Source organism: Vulpes vulpes, chromosome 9, assembly GCF_048418805.1.
Source record: "Vulpes vulpes isolate BD-2025 chromosome 9, VulVul3, whole genome shotgun sequence".
Lineage (NCBI taxonomy): Eukaryota > Metazoa > Chordata > Mammalia > Carnivora > Canidae > Vulpes > Vulpes vulpes.
The window spans coordinates 90939860-90953748 of record NC_132788.1 but is presented as its reverse complement, the minus strand read 5'-3'; the positions used below and the strand labels follow the sequence as shown (position 1 = coordinate 90953748).

General features: G+C 42.5%; 1 protein-coding gene and 1 non-coding gene across 2 annotated transcripts; one reads left to right on the top strand and one right to left on the bottom strand.

Moving 5' to 3' along the window:
* Positions 1-5125: 5125 nt before the first annotated feature.
* Positions 5126-10397, bottom strand: LOC112908663 (IQ domain-containing protein F1-like). The gene is made up of 3 exons (XM_025984170.1): positions 10389-10397; positions 6552-6662; positions 5126-5551 (listed from the first exon to the last, which is right to left on the bottom strand). The coding sequence occupies exons 1-3, from the start codon at positions 10395-10397 to the stop codon at positions 5126-5128; spliced, it is 546 nt and encodes a 181-aa protein (XP_025839955.1).
* On the top strand, positions 8567-8673 carry LOC112913327 (U6 spliceosomal RNA). Its single transcript, XR_003233659.1, has one exon. It is a non-coding gene; the product is annotated as a U6 spliceosomal RNA (small nuclear RNA).
* Positions 10398-13889: the final 3492 nt, after the last annotated feature.

Below are 13889 nucleotides of genomic sequence, written 5' to 3'. Positions count from 1 at the left end.
CAAAGCAGGAAAGAATACCCAATGGAAAGAAAAGTCTCTTCAACAAATGGTGTTGGGAAAATTGGACAGCCACATGCAGAGGAATGAAACTGGACCACGTTCTTACACCATATCCAAAAATGAACTCAAAATGAATGAAAGACCTAAATGTGAGACAGGAATCCATCCAAATCCTAGAGGAGAACACAGGCAGCAACCTCTTGGACCTCAGCCCCAGCACCTTCTTGCTAGACATGTCTCCAAAGGCAAGGGAAACAAAAGCAAAGATGAACTATTGGGACTTCCTTGGAATAAAAACCTTTTGCACAGCAAAGGAAACAGTCAACAAAACTAAAGGGCAACCGATGGAATGGGAGAAGATATTTGAGAATGACATAGCAAATAAAGGGCTTAGTAGCCAAAGTCTAGAAAGAACTTATCAAACTCAATACCCAAAAAACAACCCTGTGAAGAAATGGGCAGAAGACATGAACAGACATTTCTCCAAAGAAGACATAACAAACACGTGGGCAACAGACACATGAAAAAATGCTCAACATCACTTGGCATCAGGGAAATACAAATCAAAACCACAATGAGATACCACCTCGCACCAGTCAGAATGGCTAAAAATAACAATTCAGGAAGCAACATATGTTGACGAGCAAGGGGGCCTCTCTAACACTGTTGATGGGAACGCAAGCTGCCGCAGCCACTCTGGAAAACAGTATGGAGGTTCCGCTCCCTGCATGGAGCCTGCTTCTCCCTCTGCCTATGTCTCTGCCTCTCTCTGTGTGTCTCTCATGAATAAATAAATAAAATCTTAAAAAAAAAAAAGTAAAAAAGAGAACTACCCTATGACCCAGCAATTGCACTGCTAGGTATTTACCCAAAGGATACAAACCTAGTGATCAAACGGGCACATGCACCCCAATGTTTATAGCAGCAATGTCCACAATAGCCAAAATATGGAAAGAGCTCAGATGTCCATCGACAGATGAATGGTTAAAGAAGATGTGGTATAGGGGCATCTGGGTGGCTCTGTTGGTTAAGCATCTGCCTTTGGTTCATGTCATGATCCCGGGATCCTGAGGTTGAGCCTGGTATTGGGCTCTCTGCTCAGCAGGGAGTCTGCTTCTCCCTCTGCCCCACCCTCTGCTTGTGCTCTTGCTCTCTCTCTCTCAAAAAAATGAAATTTTAAAAAAGAGAAGATGTGGTGTGTATACACACACACAATGGTCTATGACTCAACCATCAAAAAGAATGAAATCTGTCATTTGCAACAACAGGGATGGAACTAGAGGGTATTATGCTAAGTGAAATAAGTCAGTCAGAGAAAGACAAATACCGTACGATTTTACTCATACATGGAATTTAAGAAACAAAACAGATGAACATAGATGAAGGGAAGGGAAAAATAAAATAAGATGAGAACAGAGAGTGAGGCAAACCATAAGAGTTGATGAACTCTAGGAAACAAACAGGGTTGTTGGAGGGGAGGTAGATGGAAGGATGGGGTAATTGGTTGTTGAGCATTAAGGAGGGCACTTGATATAATGAGCATTGGGTGTTATGTGCACCTGATGAATCATGAAATTCTACCTCTGAAACTAATAATACACTGTATGTTAACTAAATTGAATTCATATAAAAATTTTTAAAGAAAATTTATCAAGTAAAATGGAAGCCAAGTGTCTTAATCTTGGAAACAGAAGGTACAAATAAAGGAAAAAACTAGAATGAACTCTTTGATTTTAGATTGGGATTAGAGATATCAGCGTCAACTCATACATTGCAATATAGATGATAGCAATGTGTGCTATGTGTATGCACAAACATATATTCCCTATCTCTGTCCACTGAGAGGCCTGGGACCAGCAGGGCCCCAATAATGATGAACACACCTTGCTATGCTCTGCTGGGCCACTCCACTGCTCCCCAAATTTGCTGTTTTTCCCTGGCTGCCAGTTTTTCTTTCACTATTTTTTTTATTGCAGTTCAATTTGCCAACATATATCATAACACCGAGTGCTCATCCCGCCAAGTGCCCTCCTCAGCGCCCATCACCCAATCACCCCCACCCCCGCCCACCTCCCCTTTCCACCACCCCTTGTTCGTTTCCCAGAGTTAGGAGTCTCTCATGTTCTGTCTCCCTCTCTGATATTTCCCACTCATTTTCTCTCCTTCCCCCTTTATTCCCTTTCACTAATTTTTATATTCCCCAAATGAATGAGACCATATAATGTTTGTCCTTTTCTGATTGACTTACTTCACTCAGCACAATACCCTCCAGTTCCATCCACATCGAAGCAAATGGTGGGTATTTGTCGTTTCTAATGGAGTAATATTCCATTGTATACATAAACCACATCTTCTTTATCCATTCATCTTTCGATGGACACCGAGGCTCCTTCCACAGTTTGGCTATTGTGGACATTGCTGCTATAAATATCGGGGTGCAGGTGTCCCGGCGTTTCACTGCATCTGTATCTTTGGGGTAAATCCCCAGCAGTGCAATTGCTGAGTCGTAGGGCAGGTCTATTTTTAACTCTTTGAGGAACCTCCACACAGTTTTCCAGAGTGGCTGCACCAGTTCACATTCCCACCCACAGTGCAAGAGGGTTCCCCTTTCTCCACATCCTCTCCAACATTTGTTGTTTCCTGTCTTGTTAATTTTCCCCATTCTCACTGGGGTGAGGTGGTATCTCATTGTGGTTTTGATTTGTATTTCCCTGATGGCCAGTGATGCGCAGCATTTTCTCATGTGCATATTGGCCATGTCTATGTCTTCCTCTGTAAAATTTGTTCTTGTCTTTTGCCCATTTCACGATTGGATTGTTTGTTTCTTTGCTGTTGAGTTTAATAAGTTCTTTATAGATCTTGGATACTAGCCCTTTATCTGATAGGTCATTTGGCTGCCAGTTTTTAAGGTGAGTGTGACCACTTTCCTTGTTTGGTTGCTGAAGCTGAATTTTTATGGCACTTAACACTTGCACAAAAGATGAGAATCAGCCCCACTTTAGAGCTGAGAAAACTGGGACTCAGAGAGGTAAAATGACATGTCCATAGCTACACAGCAATGAGTGATGGAGCAAGGGATCCGATCTAGGCTGTTTGGCTCTAAAGTCCTTGCTTTTTACTCTGAGACACTGAACATAAAACAGAAAGGTAGGCAAGGAAAAAGGAGACAAATCTTTCAAAGAGTGACAGACCAGGACCTGTGTGAGACACACGAGCAGGATATGGAAGGACAGAGCAGGAAATACAGAGTTCATGCTCCAGTGCAAGCCAGAGAGCTGGAACATAAGACTGCCAGGCAGCATCTCTGAACCTCTGTAAGCTGAAGAACTAATTTGTCAGGGCAGAGTTGAAGGAGCAGGACCAGACATAGGGCTTCTGAGCTTGCAGTCTGGATGGAGAATAACCCAAGACCCCAGGACTCTGTCTACAGAAAACCACAGGATAGCAGTGCCCTGATAGGCAGAGGGACAGCCTAACCTTGATCTCTTAATCTCTTAACCTAGGCCCCAATCCCACCCCAGGTGGCATCTTTTCATAGGAAGTGACTGTCAGTTCCAGCAGGACCAACCTCTGCTTAGACTGGACCTGGAGACCGGGTGAGGGACACATGGTCAATCCTTCTCAATTCTGGATCTGTAAGATGCTAGGACTTGACACTCACTAGAGGGTTTGGCTATCAGTAGAGTGCCTTGTTTCCCATCTCTACCCCTGTGGAACCTCCCACACCCACCAGATTTGAAGGGATTGAATCCTAGTCTCCATTTGGGGCTGGAGGTTGAGGGACAGCATCTGAATTAGGAATGAGGACTGGGGCTATGTACTCTAACAATGTCCAGTTTGGGTCTCAGATTCTGACTTGGAGGCCATGTATGAGGATTCAGTTCCCAGTTCGGCAGGGAGCTCTGAAGGAGGCCATTGAGAGGACATGACTACCCATCCACTTGCAAGCTGGACCCAGGCAACTGAAAGTTCCTCACCTCCTCCCTCCTCCTTGGAATATGAATGCCACCCACCATTCCACAGTGAGAGCCATTTTCAAGGATACAGCCTTGAGAGAGCATTGTGGTTTTGAGAACATGTGGACAGTATATGTGACTGAAGCTTATTAAGGCCTCTATATAAATTTTAAGATTCTGGCAGGAAAGGGGCTCCTGGGTGGCTCAGTAGGTTAAGCAGCCAATTCTTGGTTTCAGGTCAGATCATGATCTCATGGGTCATGGGATAGAGCCCTGAGTTGGGCTCCACACCCAGCAAGGAGTCTGCTTGAAGACTCTCTCCCTCTGCCCCTCCTCCACTCTCTCTCTCTCTAAAATAAATAAATCTTTTTTAAAAAGGGAGTGGGAACACCTGGCTGGGTGGCACAGTGGTTGAGCGTCTGCCTTCAGCTCAGGGCGTGATCCTGGGGGTACCGGGATCGAGTCCCACATCAGGCTCCCTGCAGGGAATCTGCTTCTCCCTTCGGCTACATCTCTGCCTCTTTGTCTCTCATGAATAAATAAATAAAATCTTTAAAAAATAAAAATGTTCTGGCAGGTGGGTGAAATCTCCTCACCTTGCAGCCACCCAAGACAAGCCTCATACATAAGTTCACTCACTTATTAAAACTGTCACCTGCCAATCTGGAATGGCCGGCCTCCTCCTTCCATCTCTCCTTGCCCTCTGTATATGGGGCCAGTTCATGAACTGATGCAAGCCACAATCACAGAGCTTGGGGTGGATGGGTTCCTCTCAATCATGGGGGTAAGAGAACAAGCCCTGAGCAACTACAACTGGGTGGGTGAATTCCTGACAAACGTGCTGCCATTACTGTCACTAACCACTTCCTTCCAGACCTCTATTATATGCAACCTTGGGGAGGGGCACCATTTACATGAAGGTTGCTCCCTTCATTAGCCAACATGGCAGATCTGTTCCACCAACTTTTCTACTTATGGCAGACCTTGCTAATTAATCAGTCTCTGCTGAGTCTGGGCAAAGCTTCAGAATCCTTCCCCTCAAATAAACTTGGGGCCTCGGACAACCCCTACCCGTTCCTCAGTGTTGGCATATGAAATGCTAAGTATCTGCCATCACTTGCCCTGACCTCCTGGAACTTGGGAAACAGAGAGGCAGGGGGAAGACCACTTCACTGCTTTATTGGGAGGGGAATACACTCTGACACAATGCAAGGCCCTGAGCCCATCAAGATCTCTAGCTCGAGATGCAGCTGGTTGGCAGTGACTCTGTAGTGTCCCTTGATGAAACCCCGGGAAGCACAAGAGTGGCACCTCCAGTAAGCCTGGATAATGCGGGCAGCATTGAGCAAACGGCAATAGCGCCTATGAATGCGCCACATGCGGACCCAGGACTGCAGCTTGACTGCTGCCCACTCCTTCCGTGTAAAGGTTTCCAATGCTGCACGCCGCCTCCTCTCCATCAGCTTTGTCAGGATTTGCTTCCACCAGCGCTGAATGACCATCACTCTGATTACTGCATGCAGCAGTGTCCGGCGCACCAGGGTACCCCGCCACCAGGCCTGGATCTTTATGACTTCCGGATCACTGGTAGAGGGCTCATTTTGGTCTCCTGGGATCTTGCAAGAAGAAAGAGGGGACATTCAGAGAATGTTCTCCACCCACATGAGTCCTGGGGCATGCCAGAAAGGGACCCTGGTTCCCTATCAACAATCAGCCCTTCTTTTGAAGCTCAGGAGCACTGGACAAGGCACTGGCTGGAACCAGAAGATCAGGTAGGTGTCTTGTCTCTACCACTCTCTGGTTAATGGACATGGACCCAACATGTTGACCTCTGAATCTCAAAGTCCCCATCTATAAAATGAGAGTACATCTGTCCTGTCTACCCAGTTTTATATGGATCAACTTGGCCAACCTAGGACAAGAAAACCATAATCTATGGAGCAAAGAATTACATGTTCCACCTGAATGTGTCCAACTGATCAGGACCTAGGATCCTTCCCTTCAATCCCACCCACTTGCTAGAGAAGTAACATCATTTTCTAATCCTGTCCTTTCATCCTTGACTCCAGATCCAAGTCACAACCTGCTCTCTTCTTCTTCCATGTTACAGTATTGTTTCCACCACCCCATAAAGTTCTACCTTTTATCTCTTCCCCATCCTTATTTTTCTTGACTTTCACACTTTGTATTAATTAATGAGCAAACATACTTGCACAAGCTCAAATATACACACACACACACACACACACACACACACACACACACACAATTGATTAAGCCCAGCCTCCCATACATTGCCCATTCCATTCCACAAACACAGCCCCTAGATTCCCAGCCCCAGCCCTGTGTGGTCTTGGGGGAGGGGGCTCATACTTCTTTAACTTCCTTATTAGCATCCACCACTTTCTTTGTCTCCTCTGTATTTATATCATCAGCCTGAAAAAGAAATGGGGAAAGAGAACAAACAAGAATGAGCTTATTCCTGTTCTTAGCTCTAGATCATACAAAAACAAAGAAACAAACAAACAAAAACAACAGTAGCCACAAGGACTAAGACACAAGGTCCAGAGACATCCAAATCAGGGTTCCTCCTACCTCCACCTTATTCTCTGAGGCCAGTGGTTCTGAGGCTAAATTGGTTGGTTCCTCTTCCTGCTGAGGCTCATCTCCAGGGAGTTCACCAATATTTTCAGGCTGGTCCTTCTCCTGAAATCAGCAGTTAGGGAAAAGGCAAGAGTAAAGTTGCCCTCCTTCCCTCTTCATTTAGTATCCCACACATCCCCAGCTTCTGGGACTTCCCAGAGTATTCACATGCCAGAGAATTCCTTCATCCTGAGAGATCTATGGGGACATCCCTAAAAAGCCTGGATTGTCTGTCTCTTTTACTCACCATTGGCCCCACATGGATTGGGGTGTAGATGGTTCAAATCCCCTCAGGTCTGTGTTCCTCTAGCCATGGATGGGTAGATAGAGTGGAAGGGAAGACCTATGATGTCATAAAGGCAGCTATGACTCAGGCACAAGATAGTTGAGCCACCAGTAATTGAGCTCCCTCCAAGGAAAAGACAAAAGTGTTGTGCATTCTTTTCTGCTAGAAATGGCCAAAGCGCTGAATACCAAAGCAAGACACCAGAAATACTGGCCCATTGATGTAAAGGTCTGTAAAAATAACCAGTCATTGGTAATATTCCCAGTTGGTAGACTTAATATATTTTCTTAAAGATGTTATTTATTTATTCATGAGAGACACAGAGAGAGGCAGAGAGAGAAGCAGGCTCCATGCAGGGAGTCCGATGCAGGACTCGATCCAGGGACTCCAGGACCATGCCCTGAACCAAAGGCAGACACTTAACCACTGAGCCACCAGGGCGTCCCATATTCCCAGTTGGTAAACTTGAGAATTGATTTAAGTTTAACTCAATCCCGGGTCTCCAGTATCATGCCCTGGGCGGAAGGCAGGCGCTAAACCACTGAGCTACCGGGGCTGCCCCTAATTTAAATTTTTAAAAAAGATGGCATCAGTAAATCCTTACCTATCAGTAAGTACTTTAAATGTAAGTGGGGGGCAGCCCCGGTGGTGCAGCGGTTTAGAGCCGCCTGCAGCCCAGGGTATGATCCCGGAGACCCTGGATCGAGTCCCAGGTTGGGCTCTCTGCATGGTGCCTGCTTCTCCTTCTGCCTGTGTCTCTGCCTCTCTCTCTCTCTCTCTCTCTCTCTCTCTCTCTGTGACTCTATGAATAAATAAATAAAATCTTCAAAAATAAATAAATAAATTTAAGTGGGTTAAATTCTCCAATCAAAAGACATAGAGTGACTAAGTGGACAAAACAAAAATGACCCAAGTATACCCTGCTTTACAGAGACTCACTTCAACTTTAAGGATACCATATAAGGGATGCCTGGGTGGCTCAGCAGTTGAGGGTCTGCCTTTGGCCCAGGGCATGATCCTGGGGTCCTGGGATCAAGTCCCACATCAGGCTTCCTGTGAGGAGCCTGCTTCTCCCTCTGCCTATGTCTCTGCCTTCTCTCTGTGTCTCTCATGAATAAATAAAATCTTTAAAAAAAAAAAAAAAGGATACATACCATATAAGCTAAAAGTGAAAGGATGGAAAAAGAGATTCCATACAAATGGAACCAAAGACTTACATTATCTGATTTCAAGACTTAACTGTCTTGAAAGACTATAAAGTTACAATAATCAAGACAATGTGGTTTTAGTGTAAGATGATACAAACAGATCAATGAAACAGAATAAAGAAGTCAGAAATAGACGCACGTTTATACAATGTATTGATTTTTTTTTTAATCCAGAAAATTTAGTGCAGAAAGGAAATGCATCTTCAATGGGGGGGAAAAAGGGAATCTTGACCCTTATCTAAAATTATAGACAACACACACTCACACAGGATGGGTCATAGGCCTAAACAAAACTAAAGCTAAAACTGTAAAGCTTGTAGAAGAAAACCCATGAGAATTATTTTGTGACCTTGGAGTTGACAAAGATTTCTTAGACATGACAGAGAAAACACTAAGTATAAAAGATAGAATGACTTCATCCAAATTAAAACTGTCTTTTCACCAAAAGACAGCATTTTTAAAAGTCAGCTGGGGAGCTCACTCCAGCAGCACATATATTAAAACTGGAATGATACAGAGAAGATTAGCATGGCCCCTGTGCAACCATGACACACAAATATCTGAAATATTCCATATTTTTCAGCATGGTGACCAAAGCCAACAAGACTATATGGTGAGTTTGAAAGTTGCTGAGAGTAAATCTTAAAAATTCTCTTAAAACTGACTGGGTGGCCCAGTCAGTCAAGCATCAGGCCAGCTCAGTTCATGATCTCAGGTACTTGGGATTGAGCCTCACATCTGCACTCCATCCTCAGCAGGATGTCTGCTTGTCCCTCTGCCTCTGCCTCTCCCCCTACTTCTTCACTCTTTCTCTCAAATGAATAAATAAAAACTTCCCCCAAAAAAAGTTATCTTAACAAGAAAAAAACCCCCTCTGTAACTGTGTAGTGATAGATGTTAACTAGACTTATTGTGGTAAGGATTTTGCAATATATACAAATATCAAATCATGCTATACATCTGAAACTAATATAATCCTGTATGTCAATTATACCTCAAATTTTTAAAAGGTCAAAAAATATTTTTAAAGGTCACAGACTGAGGAAAAGAACATTTGAGAGAGAGAGAATGTATATATTGTGTATATATACATTATACATATACATTATACATATAAAAATGTCATATACTGGCTAGAACTTCTGCAACTTGAGAATAAAGATGAGAAACCCAATAAAAATGTCCAAAGACTTAAATCAATACTTCATAAAGGAAGATATACAGGGGCACTTGGCTGGCTCAGTAGAGCATGTGACTCTTGATCTTGGGGTTGTGAGCTTGAGCCCCATGTTGGATGTAGAGATTACTTAAAAATTAAATCTTTATGGGGCACCTGGGTGGCTCAGTCAGTTAAGCATCTGCCTTCAGCTCAGGGTCATGATCAGACCCACATCAGGCCTGCTTGGCAGGGAAACTGCTTCTTCCTCTCCCATGCCCCTGCTTGTGTGTGCTCTCTCTATTCAAATAAATAAAATATTTTTTTTAAAAAGGTAAAGTCTTTTTTTTTAAGGTTTTATTTATTCACGAGAGACACAAAGAGAGGCAAAGACATAGGCAGAGGAAGGAGAAGCAGGCTCCATGCAGGGAGACTGATGTGGGACTCGATCCTGGGACTACAGGATCATGCCCCAAGCCAAAGGCATATGCTCAAACACTGAGCTACCCAAAAAGTAAAATCTTCAGGGGCATCTCAGTAGCTCAGTCAGTTAAACATCCAACTCAGCTCAGGTTATGATCTCAGGGTCATAAGATCCAGCCCCACATCAGGCTCCACACTTAGGCATGGAGCTTGCTTAAGATTCTCTCTCCCCCTCTCTCTGTCCCACTCCCACCCTCTGTAACCCACCCACCCACCCACACGTGAACAGTTTCTCAACATCATTACTGATTAGGGAAAGGCAAAACTAAAACCACAATGGGATACCACTATTTATCCATTAAAATGGCTAATTTTTTTTTTTTATTTTTAGAAACTGAGAACCAAATATTGGCAAAATGGAACAACCAATTTGGAAATTAGTTTGGCTGCTCCTGATAAAATTAAGCATACATCTATTCTGTGACTCAGCAATTCCACTAGGGGGCATTTACTCAAGAGAAATGAAAATGTATGTTCACAAAAAACTTGTACCGGAATGCTGAAAGCATTAAATTTATAACAACTAAATATTGGAGACAAGTCAAATGTCTATAAATAGGAGAATGGATAAATATTATGGATATACTCATAAAATGTTATTAAACCATAAAAAGCAAAGAACTAATGATACAAGCAATGATATTTAGAGATCTTACAGACATCATGTTGAGGGGGGAAAATCAAACAAAAAACAGAGCATATTGTATAATTTCATATATAAAGTTTGACAACATACAAAACTAACACACAAAACTAACATATGTGATAGAAATCAGAACTGTGGTTGCTCTGGGAATTGGGATGGATTAGAAAAAAGGAACAAAGGAACTTTCTGGGGTGATAGAAATGTCCTGTACCTTGATGAGGTATAGATTTATGAGATATATGCATTTGTGAAGATCCATTTAACTGAATATTTAACATTTCTTGATTTCATTATACACAAATTATACCTTGATTTTTTTATGAAATTAAAGCCATTTTCAGAAAAATAGAAGTCCGAAAACAAAATTGCTAGCAGATTCACACTACAAGAAATGTTAAAGGAAGATCCTAAATGGAAGGCCACATCAGCAGGTAGAAATGATGGTCCAAAAGTAGTAAATGTTGGGCAAATAGAAAAGACCATCTTTTTTTTAAGTTTAAAATTTTAATTCCAGTATAGTTAACATACAGTGTTATATTAGCTTCTGGTTTACAATATAGTCATTCAACAATTTTATACATTGCTCAGTGCTCATTACAACAAGTGCACTCCTTATTCCTGGTTATATATTTCACTCCTCCCCCAGCCACTTTTCCTCTGGTAACCATCAGTTTGTTCTCAACATAGTTAAGAGTCTGCTTCTTAGTTTTTCTCTCTTTCTCTCTCTCTTTCTCTCTTTTTCCTTTATTCATTTTGTTTCTAATAATCCAGATGTGAGTGAAATCATGTGGTATTTGTCTTTCTCTGATGTATCACGTAGCATTATACTCCCTAGATCCATCATGTTTTGTAATGGCAAGCTTTCATGCTTTTTGTGGCTGAATAATATTCCCTCATGTATATACCTACCACATTTCTAAAATTATTTATTTATTTATTTATTTATTTATTTATTTATTTATTTATTTATTTATATGAGAGAGAGAGAGTATGACTGAGAGGGGCAGAGGGAAAGGGAGAGAAAATCTCAAGCAGATTTCATGCTGAGCATGGCACCTGATGCAGGACTTAATCACAAGACCCTGATACCAACCTAGGCTGAAACCAAGAGTCACACACTTAACTGACTAGGTCACCAGAATTCCCACATATTCTTTATTCATTCATCTACTGATGAACACTTGGGCTGCTTCTATAATATGGCTATTGTAAATAATGCTGTGATATAAGGGTGCATATATCCTTTAAAATACATGTGTTTATATCCCTTTTTTGAAATTCTTTATATAAATTCAATTTAGTTAACATACAGTGTATTATTAGTTTCAGAGGTAGAATTTCATGATTCATCAGGTGCACATAACACCCAATGCTCATTATATCAAGTGCCCCCCTTAATGCTCAACAACCAATTACCCCATCCTTCCACCTACCTCCCCTCCAACAACCCTGTTTGTTTCCTAGAGTTCATCAACTCTTATGGTTTGCCTCACTCTCTGTTCTCATCTTATTTTGTTTTTCCCTTCCCTTCATCTATGTTCATCTGTTTTGTTTCTTAAATTCCATGTATGAGTAAAATCGTACGGTATTTGTCTTTCTCTGACTGACTTATTTCACTTAGCATAATACCCTCTAGTTCCATCCCTGTTGTTGCAAATGACAGATTTCATTCTTTTTGATGGTTGAGTCATAGACCATTGTGTGTGTGTATACACACCACATCTTCTCTTTTTTAAAATTTCATTTTTTTGAGAGAGAGAGAGCAAGAGCACAAGCAGAGGGTGGGGCAGAGGGAGAAGCAGACTCCCTGCTGAGCAGAGAGCCCAATACCAGGCTCAACCTCAGGATCCCGGGATCATGACATGAACCAAAGGCAGATGCTTAACCAACAGAGCCACCCAGATGCCCCTATACCACATCTTCTTTAACCATTCATCTGTCGATGGACATCTGAGCTCTTTCCATATTTTGGCTATTGTGGACATTGCTGCTATAAACATTGGGGTGGGGATCCCTGGGTGGCGCAGCGGTTTGGCGCCTGCCTTTGGCCCAGGGCACGATCCTGGAGATCCGGGATCGAATCCCACATCGGGCTCCCGGTGCATGGAGCCTGCTTCTCCCTCTGCCTGTGTCTCTGCCTCTCTCTCTCCCTCTCTCTCTCTGTGATTATCATAAATAAATAAAATTAAAAAAAAAAAAAAAAAAACATTGGGGTGCATGTGCCCGTTTGATCACTAGGTTTGTATCCTTTGGGTAAATACCTAGCAGTGCAATTGCTGGGTCATAGGGTAGTTCTCTTTTTTACTTTTTTTTTTTTTAAGATTTTATTTATTTATTCATGAGAGACACACAGAGAGAGGCAGAGACATAGGCAGAGGGAGAAGCAGGCTCCATGCAGGGAGCGGAACCTCCATACTGTTTTCCAGAGTGGCTGCGGCAGCTTGCGTTCCCATCAACAGTGTTAGAGAGGCCCCCTTGCTCGTCAACATATGTTGCTTCCTGAATTGTTATTTTTAGCCATTCTGACTGGTGCGAGGTGGTATCTCATTGTGGTTTTGATTTGTATTTCCCTGATGCCAAGTGATGTTGAGCATTTTTTCATGTGTCTGTTGCCCACGTGTTTGTTATGTCTTCTTTGGAGAAATGTCTGTTCATGTCTTCTGCCCATTTCTTCACAGGGTTGTTTTTTGGGTATTGAGTTTGATAAGTTCTTTCTAGACTTTGGCTACTAAGCCCTTTATTTGCTATGTCATTCTCAAATATCTTCTCCCATTCCATCGGTTGCCCTTTAGTTTTGTTGACTGTTTCCTTTGCTGTGCAAAAGGTTTTTATTCCAAGGAAGTCCCAATAGTTCATCTTTGCTTTTGTTTCCCTTGCCTTTGGAGACATGTCTAGCAAGAAGGTGCTGGGGCTGAGGTCCAAGAGGTTGCTGCCTGTGTTCTCCTCTAGGATTTGGATGGATTCCTGTCTCACATTTAGGTCTTTCATTCATTTTGAGTTCGTTTTTGGATATGGTGTAAGAACGTGGTCCAGTTTCATTCCTCTGCATGTGGCTGTCCAATTTTCCCAACACCATTTGTTGAAGAGACTTTTCTTTCCATTGGGTATTCTTTCCTGCTTTGTCAAAGATTAGTTGACTCTAGTGTTGAGGGTCCATTTCTGGGTTCTCTATTCTATTCTATTGATCTATGTGTCTGTTTTTGTGCCACTACCATGCTGTCTTGATGATTACAGCTTTGTAATACAACTTGAAGTCAGGAATTATGATGCCTCCAGCTTTGGTTTTCTTTTCTTTTTTTAAGATTTTATTTATTTATTCATGAGAGATACACAGAGAGCGGCAGAGACATAGGCAGAGGGAGAAGCAGGCTCTCTGCAGGGAGCCCAATGTAGGACTTAATCCCAGATTTCCAAGACCACACCCTGAGCCAAAAGCAGACATTCAATACTGAGCCACCCAGGTATCACTGGTTTTCTTTTCAACATTACTTTGGCTAATTGGGGTCTTTTC

Bases quoted from the DNA above. Each gene is read 5' to 3' on its own strand.
- LOC112908663 (XM_025984170.1), bottom strand. The intron at 5,552-6,551 runs GTAGGAGGAACC...GACCAAAATGAG, and splicing joins CCTCAGAGAATAAGGTGGAG to CCCTCTACCAGTGATCCGGA.